This window comes from Atta colombica, unplaced genomic scaffold (genome assembly GCF_001594045.1).
Source record: "Atta colombica isolate Treedump-2 unplaced genomic scaffold, Acol1.0 scaffold73, whole genome shotgun sequence".
Lineage (NCBI taxonomy): Eukaryota > Metazoa > Arthropoda > Insecta > Hymenoptera > Formicidae > Atta > Atta colombica.
Window position 1 is genome coordinate 358,538 of NW_017259565.1, and position 18,689 is coordinate 377,226.

General features: G+C 32.1%; 1 protein-coding gene across 3 annotated transcripts in view; it reads left to right on the forward strand.

Moving 5' to 3' along the window:
• Positions 1-17,697, forward strand: part of LOC108692508 (microtubule-associated protein Jupiter) — a 130,548-nt gene extending 112,851 nt beyond the window's left edge. For all 3 annotated transcript variants that reach the window (XM_018200798.1, XM_018200799.1, XM_018200797.1), the window contains exons 2-5: positions 2,986-3,389; positions 6,638-6,661; positions 9,738-9,818; positions 16,149-17,697. In XM_018200798.1, coding sequence (XP_018056287.1) covers positions 2,986-3,389; positions 6,638-6,661; positions 9,738-9,818; positions 16,149-16,339 — 700 coding nt within the window. In that variant the 3' untranslated portion in view covers positions 16,340-17,697. The remainder of the gene's footprint in view (positions 1-2,985; positions 3,390-6,637; positions 6,662-9,737; positions 9,819-16,148) is intronic.
• The last annotated feature ends 992 nt before the right edge of the window (positions 17,698-18,689 follow it).

Genomic DNA, 18,689 nt, shown 5'->3' on the forward strand with positions numbered 1-18,689 from the left:
TTTGTAGATGAATTTTTAAGTTAGTTTTTTTTTAATGAATGAGCAATTTCATTTACACGACAATTCATTTTCAGCGACAAAAAATTCTGTAAGAATCATCAATCTAAGAAGAACTTTGTCTCGTTCGTGGTGTAGAAAAAAAAATTTAAATACGCCGTACAGTATAATTAGTAAATAAAACTATCGAAAGGATGAATAACGTTGTAAAATCTTGAGCGATTGAAAAGAGATGAAATAAGAGATTGCAAATGCGTGTTCGATAAAGATATATCCTGCATTAGTGATGCTGCAATAAACTAACAGAAGATTTCGCAAAATCTAGCTGCGCACGGCTCCCCGACATTTCTATTAATTTCTCTCTGATATGCAATCAAGCGAGATGTAATAACGCGGAAACGTCCATTCATCATCATGATAGTGCAACGCGCAAGATGCAACGCCGCGCAATGAAGGCCGCGCGTCATTAATTAAACTGGAACGTCGTTTCCTTGATCGCGAATTAATGATTTCTTACTATCATTTGTTAATTCGAAATGAGTGCAACGCACAATTATTTATTCTGCAGTATCATTTTGCAAATTTGCTCACTTCATCGAAAATGTTTTTTATGTGCGTGCATGTATGTGTGTTCACGCATGTAACATACATTAAGAATGTCCGAAACAATTTTATATATAAATTTTATATATAAATTAATGTAGATCTTAATTTTTAAAAACGGTCCATATATATTTTTTAAAAATAAATTTAAACTAAATTTGTAAAGTAATTCCAATATTTAATTGAATTGATACTTAAGTCATTCTTCTGTTGGTAAAGTATTTCATTTAAGAATTCGATTTGTCATCAAAGGGGTATCTTGAGCCAATACTGAATGTCATGTACAGAATTAATATATTATACTACAGTCATCATAAATCAATTGCTGCGAAAATGATTAATAGTTAAGTTGCATTTATCATACCACATTAATAAATTAAATAAGTTTATGATATAGGAACTGGAAAAGATATCTAAATGCGATATAGCGACAAGATTGATTGTTTTAAGTGTAATGCAATATGTGTAGGACAGACTAAGAGGCAGTTAAAAACGAGTGTCAATGAACACAAAGGAATATTAATAAAAAACAGTGATTATACCTCAATTATTTAAGAGTATAGAATGGTCGCAAAATATGAATTTGATTGGAAGAATGTTACGATTTTGGATGATAATGAGCCTTCATATCTTAAAAGAATGATGTCTAAGAAATAATCCAAATGGGAAAAAAAGGCTATTTGTATCAATAAGCAAAGTAGTGTATCTCCTCATTTTGGATTCTGAATCTTCTTTCTTTCACTTGAATATTATTGTTCTCCACTGTATAGATTTACATTCTGTGGATAGTTGAAATTATATTGTATTTGATATTTATTGTTGTATTGGCTTTCGAGGAGAAAGATTATAAGAATTTATAATTTTTAACTGTTTGAGACGGTTCGCTATAAATTAAATGTTGTGTGAATATATTGGATTTGAAGATGCAGATATAATGCATCAAATCAAGCATGAAATATTTTGAATTACGCTTTCTTACAATACGTTTTGGACACATAGTTTGTAAATGTTGTCAGACAGTACTTATATATTTTTGGATCTATGCATTCCTCGCATTCATCTATATATTCTACATAATAATATTGAAAATGATTTAATGTAATCAATTTTTGATTGTAACATTCTTATGAATATTTAGAGAGTTTTGAAGAGGATATTCATTTCTTATGCACATCAATGTTAAAAGTCGAAATGTTTGTGTAGTTATTAATGTACATGCATTGGTTCAAGATTACTCCTTTGTCATTTATTGTTAGATAAATCGTTAAATTTCTTAATTCTATTGAACCGTCATTTACATTTTGTTTAATTGCTATTTCATTTAATTCAATTTTTGTTAATTCTATAAGATAAAAGCAGTTGTTCTCCGAGTTAAGTAATATTCTACGAGCGATTAAAAAAATGGGGACACGCACAGAACACGCGTCGTTCCCTAATTGATATTACGCTTCTAGAACCTGCTCCTTCCTCTTCTCATCTCCAAAGTATAATACTTCGGAGAGAAAAAGGAAGTGCTTCATATTCCTAATTACTCGAGCTAATTCCCCCTAGTTTCTTTTTTTACCCTTTTTTCTTTAGCTTTCATAGCACGCGACAATGTGCGCGTGCCGCATGCATTGCGCCTCGTTAAATGAAAATCAGGGCGGGTTTGCATTCGCAAATTGCATCGTCTGCGTTCTCTATGTGCTCGGCGCATTTGCTTATCGAGATGTGAAACTTGGGATATTCAATTCGATTTCACCGTAGATTTGACTATTGTCAGTGCTTGCCCCATAATTAATCTTGTCACGGTGGCATTATTTTACTCATTCTAAAAAAACTTGGTTTTATCTGCTTTAAAAAACTCCAAAGTTTGAATTTTTTGGAGGTTTTATTATTGGAATTGCAGAAAAATAATATTATGACGGCGTTCCGATATTTTACTACTATACTGAAAATCAAGAACTTCGAATAATTATTATTTAACAAATGTTAAAAGAAAAAAAAACGGTTTCTTGAATTTTCTTTAAAAACGATTAATCTCTTCTTAAAGAGTTAAGTATTAAATTGTATTAAAACATTTTGGATTAATCGATTTTTTTTTAGAGATTCTCGATTATAGAAAATCAAATGTTTTTAAAAATCGATTTTTTGTCACTCGAGTTATTTTTTTTTAACATCGCTCATCTTTATAATGTATATCTAGGTGTAAGAAATTTAAAAAAGATAAAATAAAAGGAAGGAAAGTTTTGTTATGCCTTTAACCCATAATCTACATAAAAAATATTCTTAGCGCGAAGATACTCTCTTTGACAGATACAAATTTTTACTTTTAAATCTCAAATCTTTAATCTCTTCTTCTTCGGTTCTTTCCGCTTATCATTTCATCTTTTGTTTGGATTTCAGGGTGTTGAAACCGCCCGGTGGTGGCAGCAGCGATATTTTCGGCGCGGCCCCAGAAGAAACAAGCCCACGGCGCATCAAGGCCCACAATCAGTCCCAGCTGAGCTCGGCCCTCTTCGGTGACACCAACGGCACCGACAACGCGACCGCTGCTGTGTCGCCTCGCAGCAACAAGCCCGGTAATGATTCATACAAACGCCTGTTTGGCCCCCCCGATGCCCCATCCACCCCAAACGCGAGAAATCACATGCGCAGCAATATTCCCCTCAGCGGGGAATCATCGATCTCGTCGCAATCGTCGGGCACCGCGATGTCGCCCGCGAAGAGCACGACCAGCAACAATTCGACGTCAGGCATCGCCAATGGCTATGCCAGCAACGGCAGCAATTCCTCCAATGATATGACAGGTAAGAGTCGGTGGCGAACGAGGAAGCGGTAACGAAGTCTGTCTCGGGGTGGACGGCAGTCATTTGTCTACTTTTTCTCGGTAGAATCTAGTTGTATCGTTAACGATATCTATAAATTAGCAATTCGATGATATTGAGAACTATTTAATATTTAAAAATCACTCTCTTCTATGATATTATATCTAACAGAATAATTTACTTGGAATAAATTTGCAATTTTATTGGTAACTAAAGTCTTCTCACTACTATCTTAGAGAATGATGTATATATCAAGAGTGAAAAAGACACAATAAAAATATTCTTGCAAAATGTGTGTGTGCGTGCGTGCGTGCGTGCGTGTGCGTATGTGTAGACGTTTTAAAATGTTTTAAATGTTTTAAAATAACATTTGCAATCAATAGAACCGACTTGTAAATGTTGAAAATTTATTTTGTTAATTAATAAATATATTTGGAAATCAATAATATATTACGGGTGATTTAGAACACAACTCCGGTATCCTTGAAAAGTATTCCTACATGATTCTAGGACGATTTTTCCTTTACCAAAATTTTGTCCGAGGTTTAGTTTTTGAATTAAAAGAAGAAATAGAATGCATTCGGAGAGACGCTATTCGTGATATTTAACGTTACAAAAACTAAAGTTTGCGGAGCTGCAGATAGCGCTAAGAAACATAATCATAACATCACTAATAATAGCGTTTTATATGATAACTGCATCCTATTAATGGTGTTCTTTCCAAGGTTGTGTATTGGTAGCGTCAGCATTTGCAAGTCTTGTGAACAGCATTATCATGTCACTACATAAAGATCGTTTCCAAAACTGTTATAGATTATATAGTTCTCTGTATATTCAATTAAATCTCTGAAGAAAAATAGAGAATAGATTTTAGAAAAGAAAGGTGTCGCGGTGACCGTAAGGAGAAAAGATAGAGACAATTCTAAATATACTGCATGAATGGAAAAGATCTGATTAATTTTGAGATGTATTTCATTAACATAAGATATCATTTTCTATATTTTTTAATTATTGTAAATATTAATAAAGTTCATAAAACCTTAATTCTTGTCTGTTTGTAATAGAATTGTCTATTTTTTATTGCACATTTTTGTAAATTTTTTTTCATTCCTATTTTTATTTTTGCACTAAAAATCCATTTTTTTAAAAGGAAAATAAGAGAAACAACTTTCGATGGCCTTGACCTTGACATATGATATGTCAGAAACATGACAATCTGAACAATATTCAAAGAATTTTAATCATTAGTCGGACATATTGGATGAAACAAATGATGCTAATGACTTATATGACTATAAGTTTCAAATCTCAAAATTTGAGATTTACTTAACGAAAAAATAATTTATTTTAAAAAATTCCATTATAAGAGAATTCAATTTGACTTATATGACACTATAAACTCCATCCAAAGTTAAATTTTTATCATCATTAAAGTATATTTTATTTAACTATTTTGCTTTTTATATATTTTTTGTTGTAATTTATCGTTTTCGAGATATTTTAGTGCTTCCAGACTTTTTGAAGACCCTATATATTTATATTACTAATAATAAATAACATCAATAACAGTACAAAAAAATGTGACCTCAATATTTTATATTATTCTTTAAGTAAATAATATAAATTATGAAATACTTTCTCACACTCCATATATATTATAAATACTTTACTATTTGTACGTTATGTAAAAAATAAAATATTTCAGCATCATATCTTTACCGATCAAATTCTAAAAATAATGTAAATAAATTATTTGTAACGATGACATTTTAATTGTACAATATATAAAATAATATTGCTTTTATAACTTTAAAAAATTTGATATATATATATATAATTATATGTTTATTTTATAAATATGTGTATTCCGGTTTTTCCATATATTTTATATATCGCGGAAGTAATTAACTTCAATTAATTGTAAATATGGTGGAATAAAACATATATTAATATCTTATACAGTATTATAGAAAAGCCAGTATTGTAGGGAGTATCAATATTGAGAATATATTGCTTCTGTTTCATATATTTTTTGAAAAAATGTTTCTAATCTACAAATCTTATTAAAAGAAATACATTTTTTTTCTAAAATTTTATTCTTTTATTATTGATAAATAATAAAGTAAAAAACGAAGAATGGGATAATCTTCAAAAGTTGATTTTATTTTTTTAGAATGAATTCGGACAGCAAAAAAAATGGTTTATTACATGTCGAAATATCCTATGTACTTATTGCCAAAGTTCAATAATATTTTGAATTTCCAAGTTAGATGATTTTCTTTGTTAAAATTAAGTCAGGAACATATCTTTTCATGGACCGGAAGTTGTTCTGAATCATCCATATGTATATAGGAAATAAATATGATTTAATTTCTTCCCTAAACAAAAGATAGTTTTTGATTTATTTTATAATTTTATTTTATCGATTGCAAATGCTTTATTAAAAAATGATTTCTATTCAAATATAATTTGAGAAGTTTTATTGTGTTTTCTTGCTTTTGACATCACAATCTAAGATAGCAGTAAGATGCGTAAAGAAGCCTTAATTTATGGAACTGTTGTAAATTATTTACCTTGAAATATCGAATATTCGATAATGTCGGATTAGATAAAGATGACTGTCTTTGAAAATGTGCAGATCCACCCCGGGACTCCCTAAACTGTTTCCACATTCAGGTGGTGCTCCTTTCTAAAATGCCAAGGGACGACGATCCTGATCTAAATTGAAATATGTGTGTCGCAGGCTCTTGGCGCTAAAAATCGCTTTCCGTTCTAATTATCACGCTCTTGTCGACGGGAAGTAACTTTCTCATCGGAAACCGTATTTGATCTCTAGAAGTTCACGCTTATTAAAAATACACGCGCAGAGAAACTTTGCTTCGCGTTTTGAGAACGATTTTCTCGTAAAGAAAGATAAAAGATTTCGTTATCTCGATTACGCTATAGACGCGAATACTTACATTGAAAACATACCATATTCGATCGATAGTGCGATCTTTTATTATTTATAAAATTCTAATGGCGAAAGTTCTTTGAAAGTTCTCGGCCGCGAAATCGATATGCTTTTTTCTTTTTGCGCAAACAAACCGAGTTATCGCCGAGTCAATTTTCGGCCCGTCGATACGGAGCTAGCGAGACACTAAGGATTCTAAATGAATATCACTGACTAATATATATATCGCTCTTTTTTTTTTAATATATGTCACCTTCCTTGAACTGTTCACAAGCAGCTTTTAGGAGAAAGAAACGATTTCGTAAGTGTGTAACGAGACATTCAAGTAGATGACACACGACACTACCACACTTTCTTTTTTTATCATGATTAGACGCGAATGAAAATTGCTCGAGAATTATTTCTCTCGACGAAAAAAAAAAAAAATGATAGCTCTCATGGAAAAAATTGAATCGTGACTGTTACGATGAAAGAAACGTTTGATTTGTCGTGGGTTTCGTAAAGAATTCGCATCATCACGTTATTTCAGGGCCTGCCACAAAAGTAGGAACACATATTTTGAGTTAGACGTGCCATATTTCCGCTTAGGCCTTAAGTTTGTATCATTCTGCTAATAATATTATATCTTGCTTTACGTTAAATTATAATTTATATTGTTTCCCGCATACTTGTGATGAACTTGTAGTAAACGACATTGAGGAGCGGCAAATCACGACGGAAATTTATGTTTGTAATTATGTTATTAATTTTTAAATGTTATTAATTTAAAGTAAATTATTATTTTATGTCATCAATCTTGTCTCTGTAGATATTACTCTGTAGATACTAAATACACTGAAAGAAAAGTAGGTACAAAGAAAAGTGTTTAGTATATTTGTGACTACAATTGTACAGTAAATATGAGATTGTAAATATCAGAAGCTCCAGTTTTGTAGTATTACTGTTATAATATTAGTGACAATAATTACATTTATAGTTTTATATAAAAAAGTTTAGTTAACATCGAAAATGATTATTAATTATAACCGATGTGAACCTGGCGCTCAACTTTATCAAAAATAAAAATTAATACTGTTTGTACTTCATTTGTACTTCGTTTGTACCGATCATTATTTCATTTGTAACTCAAATAATTAAACAAAAAATGAAAAATAAAAAATGATCAGCGCGCAATTTTAAGATTTTTTTAATTTCATTTATGCCAAAGAGAATCGTTTCTACTCATTTATATCTCTTCTGCTTTCCTTTGTACCACAAAGAATTCGGAGATACAGCGATTTCAAAATTTCGGAAATGTAAGAGGGGAAGTCGGCTATTTTTAAAGATACCGAAATGGATCCAACGGCATTCGAAAGAGAATCGTTTTGTACCCGTTTGTATTGTACTACCCCTACTTTCGTTTTGTACCTCAAAGGGTTCGAAGATATAGCGCGTTTCAGTTTTTGCGTGACTCCTACGTAGCGCACTTAGCCATTTTTTAAAGATATCGAAATGAGACCAATGGCATTGGAAAGAAAAATCGTTTGTACCTGTTTGTACCTCTCCTTTCATTGTTGATCCCATTTCGATATCTTTAAAAATGACCGACTTCCCCTTTTGGCGCATTTCCGAAATTTTGAAATCGCTATATCTCCGAATCCATTGAGGAAGTACAAATGAAAGTAGGAGAGATATAAACGAGTACAAACGATTCTCTTTCGAATGACATAAATGAAATTAAAAAATCTTAAAGTTGCGCGCTGCCCATTTTTTATTTTTCACTTTTTGTTTAATTGTTTTGTTTGAGGTACGAACAAAATAATGGTCGGTACAAATGAAGTAAATGGCCTACGATATTATTTTTGATAAAATTGAGCGCCAGGTTCACATCGGTTAAATTATAAATATAATTATACGTTAGAATTATAAATATGTAATTATAATTTACTAGCATTACATTGTAATGCTAATAATAACTATAAAAAGGGAGTTCCTAATCACACAATTATTTTATTAATTATTAGTAATTGTAGTTACAAATACCAAATATTTTTTCTTGGAATATGAATAGATATGTTCTCTTGATTGTAATTTGACATTCAGCTTTGAAAGATAGATTGTCAAAAGAACCCTTTGTCAAAAAAATATTTCGATGTCGTTTGCGAAAAGTCATTCACGAATTTTCGCAGACGAGGTACATCATCAAAACAACTTGATCACAATTACTTGATACATTTACTTTTAATTGCAATAACCTTCGATCCGTTTAACAAAAGCGCGAACGGTACCGCGGAAATATTTTTTCACGATAACACCAGCATATTAATATCAGAAAGAAATTCCGACGATATATCTATACATACATTGTCGGTAATGATAAATATGGCAGTTTTTCTTTTTCATAATTGGCATAACACGCGTGCCACTTTGTCCTGCTTTCTCACGATGCTATTATTGTTTCTGTATTTTTGTTGCTATGTAAATATTCATCTACCTTCCTTCACAACTTGAGCACACACTATTTCTGTTTTGCTTTTATCTTAATTTTATAGTACGGACGAATCCAAGATATCGGAGACGCTCTTTAATCAATAATAGATACCGAATCATTAACTTAAATGCTTGATGTCACAAACAATTCTAAAATAAGATATTATATATACAGAGTGTCTCAAACTTTTTGATTCACCGCTTGCGGACAAGTAGAGAACTAAACTGACAAGGGGAGTCCCAAAAGTGTTTATCGAGTTTTTCAATGTCAATTCGATGAATTCTTCTAGAATTTCCTGAATCGAAAAAGTTCTCTAAAATTAACGCATAGAATTTTAAGAATTCTTTAAGAAACATCTTTAAATTTTAAGATATTTCATAAAGAATTCTGAAAGATATTTTAAAATTGTTTGCGTCGATTTTATCCGTTTATTCAGTACTCTTTAGAAATTAATATCTCATTAATCATTGCGAAAATTGCAAAATGATACAGGACTTTTCGACTTAGTTCAGTTCGATCTACCTGCCTACGAATGATACATCAAAAAATTTGGGACATTCTATATATGCGCGCGCGCGCGCACACACAATAAACATAATAAATTATTATACAGTTTAGGTAAATAAAAAGACATTCACAGTATAGAATATACGAAATTGACTTAAAGTCTCGATAATTTTTTCGGGAAGGGACAAAATAGTATCTGCGATCCGTCCGTACAAATTGCGGCGTATTAACACAAGTTGGTTGGGTTACGGTTGTGGGTTTTGCGACGATGTTACGGTGCATGGGGTGAAATGGCTCTGTGGGTTCTTACGCACGTCACTTCGCGCGCACGTGGCGGCGAAAACGTGGGCTGTCAAACGGTGCGCAAACCGCCACCCCCGTCGCCGCATCCCCTCGACAGGAGGATTGCCGACGCGCAACCCAGTCACCGGAGACGGAATCGAGGTGACGCCCATGAGGCGCATTCCACGAAAGTATCGAGGTAACGTTCACTAATTATGTGATTCTTCCAACACTACATATTTTGCTTAATCCCTTTTTTGCGATATTACGCTGATCGCGTCTCGATCCTCATCTGATTTCTGCCTTTGCGGAATTTCATTATTTGTGTTTCAAGATAGCCGACGAAAATATGTAGCCTAACAACGACTAAATATAAGTCGCCAAATAATTTTATATATGTATATGATTTTTTCTAATTGGTAAGTGAGTAACTTGAGGCTTAAGTGACACTTTTTTAAGGTGGTTCTTTAGTAAGTCGAATTACTATAGAAACTCTAATTTTTTTTATAATGAAGTTGAAGTACCGAAATTGTGTACAAAATTCTATAGGTTAACGATGAAATAAGAGAGGAAAAAAATATTGACAATGTAATTTTTCACACATAATTTAATGATAGATAAGACTCGCAGACACTTTCGACTAACTGCACACAAATTTTTTATCATAGACTTTTCTCAAAAACAGGATTATAATAGTTTACAAAATTATGATTTTAATTTTGTAAACACAAAAAAGTAATAGATCAACGGCCATTCTGGAAGATATTTACGTGCATAAATCTGCATATAAAGGACTATGCCCAGTTTGAGCCCCGGCTGAACATTATGGAAACTTAGCTAGAATTGTAAAGCATAAAAAAAGGATTAAAAAGTTCCATATGCACTTTGTAAAATGCAATTTTGTAAAATGAGTCCCTTGAGTACTACAGCTCTTCAAATTTCGCTATTATGACCATGTAGGATTGGTTTTATTCGATTTCTCGAATCATCTAATATCTAGAATATGTCCAATCTTAATGAAGAGAACTAAAACCTTTTTTAGACTTTCGGACTCCAAATGAATTATAAGTGATATATATTAACCGACGAAGAGGAGAGAGAAAGAGAGAGAGACACTCAAAATACGAAACAAAAGGTTTTAATTGCCTAATTGAAATATGGTCAATATGAACCTTCTCTCTTCAGCTTCCCTATCGAAACTCTCTAAAAGTAAAAAAATATCATTAACTGTTCTTGCTGGATATCTTCGTCAAAATGTTGGGCATATCCCAGATACCATATAACTGTCAACCGGATTAATGAATTGTACCAAATACATTTTAGATGTTACTTCAATGTATTTAGTACAATCGATTATCGCAAAGAGATGCTCTGGACACAGAGAAATTGGATAAGACTAGTGGTACATGATTATAATATCGAAACTTGGATAGTACCAGCACTCAGGAAACCTCTCCTATAAAGTTGGGCTTATGGAATTTTTTATTCTCTTTTGATACCTTAAAATTTGAAGCATGTCTCAAAGTTGTTCATCCGAGGCCCAAATTCCCCTATAAAACTGAGCATAGTCCCAGTTTAATCTCGAAAAATAACAACACAATCTCATCTTGTTTTCGTTGGGTGAAAATGCTGCTTTTGCTTTACTATCGTAAATCAAATCGTTCCATACTATTTCGTTGAGAACTACACGTAGTTTTAATATTTCATCCAAATTATGCAGATATTTATAATTTTGGGTGGATCCTGCTGAGGCACCTCAAATTTTCGGCACTTTACTAAAGAACTATCTTAATTTTTTTTTTATGACATTTTTGTGTGAAAGATATTTCAAAATTAAATTAAGTATTTTAATGTAAAGTATAAGTTAAATTTAAGTTTAAATTAAACTCAAGTTGCAAAAATTCTTAGGTAATCAAGCTAATTTTTCGAACACGAACGTTTTGAATGAAGGAACAAATTAATTACTACATGCAAGAATTCTATTTTAAAGCAGGAATTACAATTGAATATATCCGCTGATAAATTCGTGCTAATTATAAGTGTAATAATATAAGTAAAACCTCGTTACCCCTCTCACTCGCACGTGCAACTCGTAAATTGCGATAACAACGTATTAATAATTATAAGAAGTAACTATACGAACACACAATAAATATTTATACGAAGGAAGTTTAAGTGCACACATATTTTTTCAACGAGCATTCAACGAGGCTTGACTGCAATCTTGCAAGATTAAATTGAGATTTGCAACGCGTGTATCCATGATAGATAAAGGTATTTTGATTCATGGAAACATTCTCTCGCAACCGAGATTCCGAATATAGCGAATCCTGTATTGAACGCTACAGAATTACGAGCGTGGCGTACCATTTCGTATCTTTCGCGTTGTTTAATTGCAGCATTTAATACGGTCTGCGGCATACCATCGCTCATCACAGAGAAACATTTAGTGATCGCACACTCAGAGAGAATAGAATATTTTTTATAATAATGACAATTAAGTTGTAACTGTGCAAGTTTTATATGTAGAATTATAATTATATAATTGAATTACGCGCAAAAACTTATTAATTTTAGTAACCTTATTCAATTTTAGTTGCAATAATTATAAAGTAGTTTACTCAAATATGTATACATTAATCTTACAGGTAAAACTTATATAGTTGTCACTCACATTTATAGTTGCTATTATTACGTTTTTTTTCTCTGAGTGCGCAGAAATAGAAATCTACAGAGAGGTTCCAAGAGGACCGCATGCTATTTATGTTTTAATGTTGGCATGTGGCGTTGTTCGTTGAACTTGAGAGTTCGACGTGCGTCAAATGATAATACACAGTTGATAAAACTTGAATTAATAATTGCAAGTTAAAATTAATGAGATCATCTTTTGTGTAAAAAGAATATAAAACGATTAAAGCATTAGCGAATTTATGTTCGCGTTATTTGTGCTCATATCCCCATTTCCCATATTTAATTTAATTCATTATAAATTCGAACAAATTTAGATTCATTCGAACTTTACATTGGAGACTCGCTTAAGTCGTTTAGAAAAAAATTATTAGACGATATTCAAACGTAAGTGAACTCGACAAGTAGGTATTGCTAAGCGAGTCTTCAGTCATCATTCATCACCTCGCGTCCCAGCATTCGTGGGATGCTACGGTAAGTTCATGCGATCATGCTAGAGCGTAATAATAAATAAGTAGCATCATATATATCGTTGTGTCTTCTCGTAGTTTATTACAGGTGTTAATTCGTGGTGTTGTATAGACAACATACGAATTTGTTGTTCAATGGCTTTACGATTGAATTGTGTGCTTAATCGCCTATTAAAATTAAGCAACTCCTTACCATTTCCTAATCCCTCTATATATTAGATAAGCTTTCAACTCGTACGACAATCATGATTGTACTCGTGGTTATAATTGTATGAGTTGAGGGACGATGTCTTAAGATATATTAGGTGGGGGACTACATTCTGTAGCATATGTAGTAGTGTGCGTGCGTGTACGTGACGTTAGCATGTGGATTTTAATCAGAATTTGTCAACGTCTTTCTGTTAGGAACATAATGAAATCTATTAATACATACACGACTTAATTTCTTAATGTTTTACTTGCCGTGACATATTTAACATTTTGCTCCTGCAGCTCCAAATGAAAATGATCCTGCTACAATTTTAGATATTTTTCTTCATAGAAAAATATTTAATATTGTGTGTAATTATAAATTACTGCTAAATATAATGTTTATAGTGTTTTGAAAAGCTCTCGAGATAAGCTACAAGAATATGCAATGAAAAAAATGGGGATTTCTAATTTAATAAATAATTGATTTAAGAGGATGCTGGAGCCGCCTGTATTACTGCAATTTTTTATTTTCTTCAGCTTTGAATACAAAATACACCAAATATTAGCATGTACATTTTAATCGTAGAAAAGGAATTTTTATTCTGTGAAATCACTACGAAAAAATTTGACAGGAATAAAAACGTTAAAAACACTAGTTTTATCGGTAATATAGGTAGCTCCAGCATTCCCTTAATCTTGACCTAATATTATAATTTAATCTTGGCTATCCAAGATTAAACTATAATATAAGATCAGTAAAAATCTTTTTAAACCCTACTTTTCTGAAACACTTTTCTGTAAAACTTATATTTTCCGAAATATTCAGCGATTCCGTTACTTTTGCCTTATCCTATATATGTGTGAGATATTAATATAGTAGTATATAAAGATATGTCGATATTTTGCATTATATCAGCATTAAAACAGCGATCTTGCCGGAATTCGGGTTTCACTTCAGGATTAACCCTTCAAAATTATGTTATCTTTCATCTGCCGTTTTTTGTGCAATATTTTGCTTTGAAAAGGAAAGGGGAACTGAATTAATTGTCAATAATGAGAGAAGAAGGAGCACATGAGGATCAAATAAAGAAGTATTTTAAAACATGAAAAATCAAAAGTATGTATTAATATAAATATTCTATAATTGATTAAAAATATAACATGTTTCGGTCTCGTCGATTAATTCGCTCGATTGAACCTTCTTCAGATATGCATACAGTGGATGTTACATTGGATGAGAGCAGTCGAATAGATGAATTAATTGTGAATTCTTACACTCTGAATCATTTGCATGCCAGAAATTTATCTGTTCGTTAATGTATATAGAAATGAAACGTAGCGTGCTCTTTAATTTTTCATATATTCTCATATATATCTGTCTTTACGGCTAGAATTTTATATAACGTTTTTATACATACTTACTCGTGATAGTACGATTATTGATGTGTTACAAAACCGATATAAGTGAACCTCTGTTTTCTCTAAATAACGCGATGCAATTTATTTAAAAAATAAATCAAATATTTAACAATTTTTTTTATTAAATATTTGATTTTTATTCATATTATGCAATTATAATTGCATAATATGAATAAAATCACGCAGCTTCTATTTGGAAATTGCGTATCGTTAGGACTACGTTCGGTTTGAATGCTTTCAAGCACTTACAAATATTATTAACATCATTCATTTTGGCGATGTAAGCTATTAGATACGCGTTCATAACTCGTATCTACAAATGCTTACATATTTCATCGAGATAGGGCAGTAAAAGCGTGAGTACTTATAAGCACTTATTGGCCAAAATGAATGGAAATGATTCCAGCTGTTTTTGATTAAGAATTCTAATTAAATACAATAGCTATGACGAACGATTTCGATGTGAACGCTAGTAACATATGAATGTTCGAACTGAATATAGCTTAGAGCTGTATTGAAATTAGTGAGTCCCCTACAGCATAAAGTTGCAACAACACTGCTACAATATTGTAGCAATATTGCATATTGCAGTGATATTTTAGAGATTTTATAGCGATATTGCTGCAAATTCTATATGGAGTGTCTTAGAAATAATTAATGTGAAAAGAATATGTAAGATCAGTTAAAAATGTTTAAGTAAACGTTTATGAAACTTTTATCAAACGTTCTACTAGGTTATTCACTATTTTCGCCGTAGCAGGTTTGAATTTGAGTTGAATCAATGACGTCACACGCTTTACTTTATTAAGAGAGTTTCACGCATGATATATTATTTTATTCTCGTTGTTTATCAAATATTAAAAATAAAATGATAATGAATATACTCTATCAATAATAGAGCGTTCAACGTCATTAATCCAATCCAGATTGGTTAAAACTCACTATGATCGAAAATGCTAATAGAATAGTACTGGAAAGAATTTTGTGCAGTGATGAGACCAGGAGAGTCTATATATAGCGACTTGGAACATAGAATTGTATCGTTCTTTCGAACAACATTTCGTTCTTTTCGATTAATTCCACTTATCAATTCTTTGATCTTATGAATTTCGCAGTGCGTCCTCTCATTCATTGTCTGCGAACCTTTGGTCTTTTTAGTTAGCATTTTTCCAAATTTCGAAAAGTAGGATGGTCTGTAGATTCGTTTTGCTACATAAAATCATTACTGCATAATTACATAAGTCTTTTCATCAGATTTTTATAATCTAATAAGATATGAAAGTTTCATGAAAATTTTTTTAATTTAACATTTTGCATATTCCTTTCATTCGCAACTAATGAAATTTAGATGTCGATTAATTTTAAATCTCAATGACTAAATTTTAAAAAAAGAGAGAAAAATATATATATATATTGTCCGTTCTTATATTTAAGACCGTCTTAAATACAATCTTAAAATGTTATAACCTAATTACAGAATCGTTTTAGTATCTTAAGACATTACTCAAGATCTTAAAAAAAACGAAGAGAATGGAGTGTGAACATCAGCCAATTAATTAAACCATACAGCAGATTATTTGCCTTTATTAGTTAATTACTTAATTTTTCAATACTCGGTCATCGAACAAGAAGCTCACGATAGCGAGATTTTCTAAAAGAAAATACTAGACGATTAAATAGTTGGCCAGATTTCAAAAATATCAGAAATCAAGTGAAATTCGTTCACGACAATCTTATTAATAAAAAAATCGTTTCCACAGATGGCAATCCTGTAACCGGAATCGGCTACGCGTCCGAGTCGCAGAAGAACGGACCAGCCATGCAGAACGGAATTGCCAGTTCGAATTCCAGCAACAGTGGCGAGAAGTCGAACGATACGTCGCCGGCGACGGCAAAGCCGCCGACGCGCACTCGCGTCCCACCCGGTGGCTATTCATCCGGACTCTGGTAAAGAGTGACGTCGCCAACAGGGGTTATATCCCGCTCCCCTTCCCCTCCTTTTCCAAAGGGGAATATCTCAATTAATTTTTTCGGCCCTGTATTCTTAACCCATTAAAGCCCGCAAATCCATCTAGACAGCCTTCTAATCGTCATCCGTAGAATATTCTAAACGGAAGTCTATTTTGCCACCGTTTACCCGTGCAGCGATGAGTAATATCTTTTCTATGATTTTTCTAGAGATACCTAATAGAAAGAGGCAAGATAATAAATTATGGGCTTTAGTGGATTAACGCTACACATCACTCTCTTTTGCTTTGTACTAATTCAAGGAAATATACAGAGAAGAGTAAGAACGAACTTTTAGGCTTCTTGATTCTCGAAGTAACTCTTTCGGCCTTCGGAGAGAACAATAAAATTGATTTCACATGCTGATGATGAATCGCTTCTTTCAAACGAAAACATTCAGCGATGTTCAGTTATTATTATTGTCGGGGCCAAGAGAGTTCAATGAAAGGGCGGATGAAAGTAATGATAAAATCGTGGATGTTAATTCCTCAATAAATTCGCAACACAGAAACGAGCAGTTGGTCGCGTCCGACCAACGATCGAACGATAGAGATTCTGTATTTAAATTTATCGAGATTAGATACTATCTGAATTTTTTAAATTTCAATCTCGTGACATACGAATTCTATTTCGCGAAAGATTAATTACTGCGTGATCGATTGCATAGAAAATAAAGAATGAGAGAATGGAAACAAAAGTGTTTCCAGATATTTAAGCTTCCGCAGCATTTCTTAGCGTGAACGACGTGTACGAGGGTTCAATGGGTTCCTTATAAATTACCGAGCCTTCAGTCAACAACTATACAGCACGAATTTATTGCGTAACTGTATAAAGGTAGTTAAAGCGATCATCACGCGTAAAGCGTATACCTCCGGCTAGAACGTCGTACCGCATCAGCGATTCACGAATAATAAATCCTTCGTTAAGAAGTGCGATTCCTTATCGGCGAACGATTTACATATAATAAGTCATATGAATAAGCGGAGAATAGATCTTCTTCTTCTTTTATTATGGCTCTCATTCTCACTGATATGTATCCCCCGCTTTTCAATACGGGTTCAATATGGCCAGTGAAATCAACGAAAAAATGTGTAAATCGAATAAACGTTTCAAGTTAATACAAATATTTGTCAGGAGTAATCACAAAAGGCGCCTGGTTTCGTCAAAAACTTGAAAAAAAAACATACATAAGAAAATATCTAACATAGGTATATCACTGACAAGATGATAAACAGTCAGCCCTGAGTAAATTTTCGTATCAAAGAAGTAATTGGAAAGAATATCGATATTATCGATATTATCGATGTTATTGATATAAATATTTAAATAATGTATCTATTATATTAATATTTAAATAATGTATCTATTACATGACTTTTATTATATAAATCCTGCATAAATAAGTACTTATAATATATTGTATCACAAATAGGATAATGCATGGAATATTATAATGTTAACAAGCTGTAAATAATATGCGTCTAAAAAACATTGGATAATAATGAATTATAAAATTAATATTATATTTATGGGCTAATTGTTTAAATTTTAAAAGTCATACGACTCCTCCACGATTGTCGATCTTCAATAATATCTTGTCAGTGGATAGCCACAGATTTATAACTTTAGATAAACTTAAAAAGAAGACAAGTTACATTTGGGACTTGCGATTTAGCACTCATTTAAAAAGGACAAGAAATTAGCATTTAGTTTTTCTTAAAATATCTACTAATAAATGTTTTTCCTGTATCAATCATAATCTCATCGTAAAATTATAATATAACTCGAAAATTATGTGCAATTTTACGATATATTGCGATTTATTGATACTCAACTCAAATGTTTCGATGTTTTCATCGTTTTTCAAAATGTTTGCAAACTTTGAGTCTACATAAGTAAGAGCATTGCTCGTTTTATTCGCGATTTATTTCGTTACCGCGACGTTTTGCTCGTTTCCAGTGTTGCATGTTCATTAACCCCATCTCGAGATGAAGGGCAATAATATATTCATGCATACAAAAGAGTATCGAGATCGTAGAATCTGCGATTGTTACTATAAAATATTCGATGTTGATTAGGAACGAGAATAGAGGGAAAAAATCGTTGCCAATCAATCCTGCCAAACATCGAAGAGATATATTGGAAAAAAACGTCAGAACAACATACGATTATTTGAGATAATTGAACATTTTGAATGGAGTAATCGTGATATTTTTAAAAAGGGGAAGAGAGAGAGAAAGAGAGAGAGAGAGAGAGAGAGAGAGAGAGAGAGAGAGAGAGAGAGAGAGAGAGAG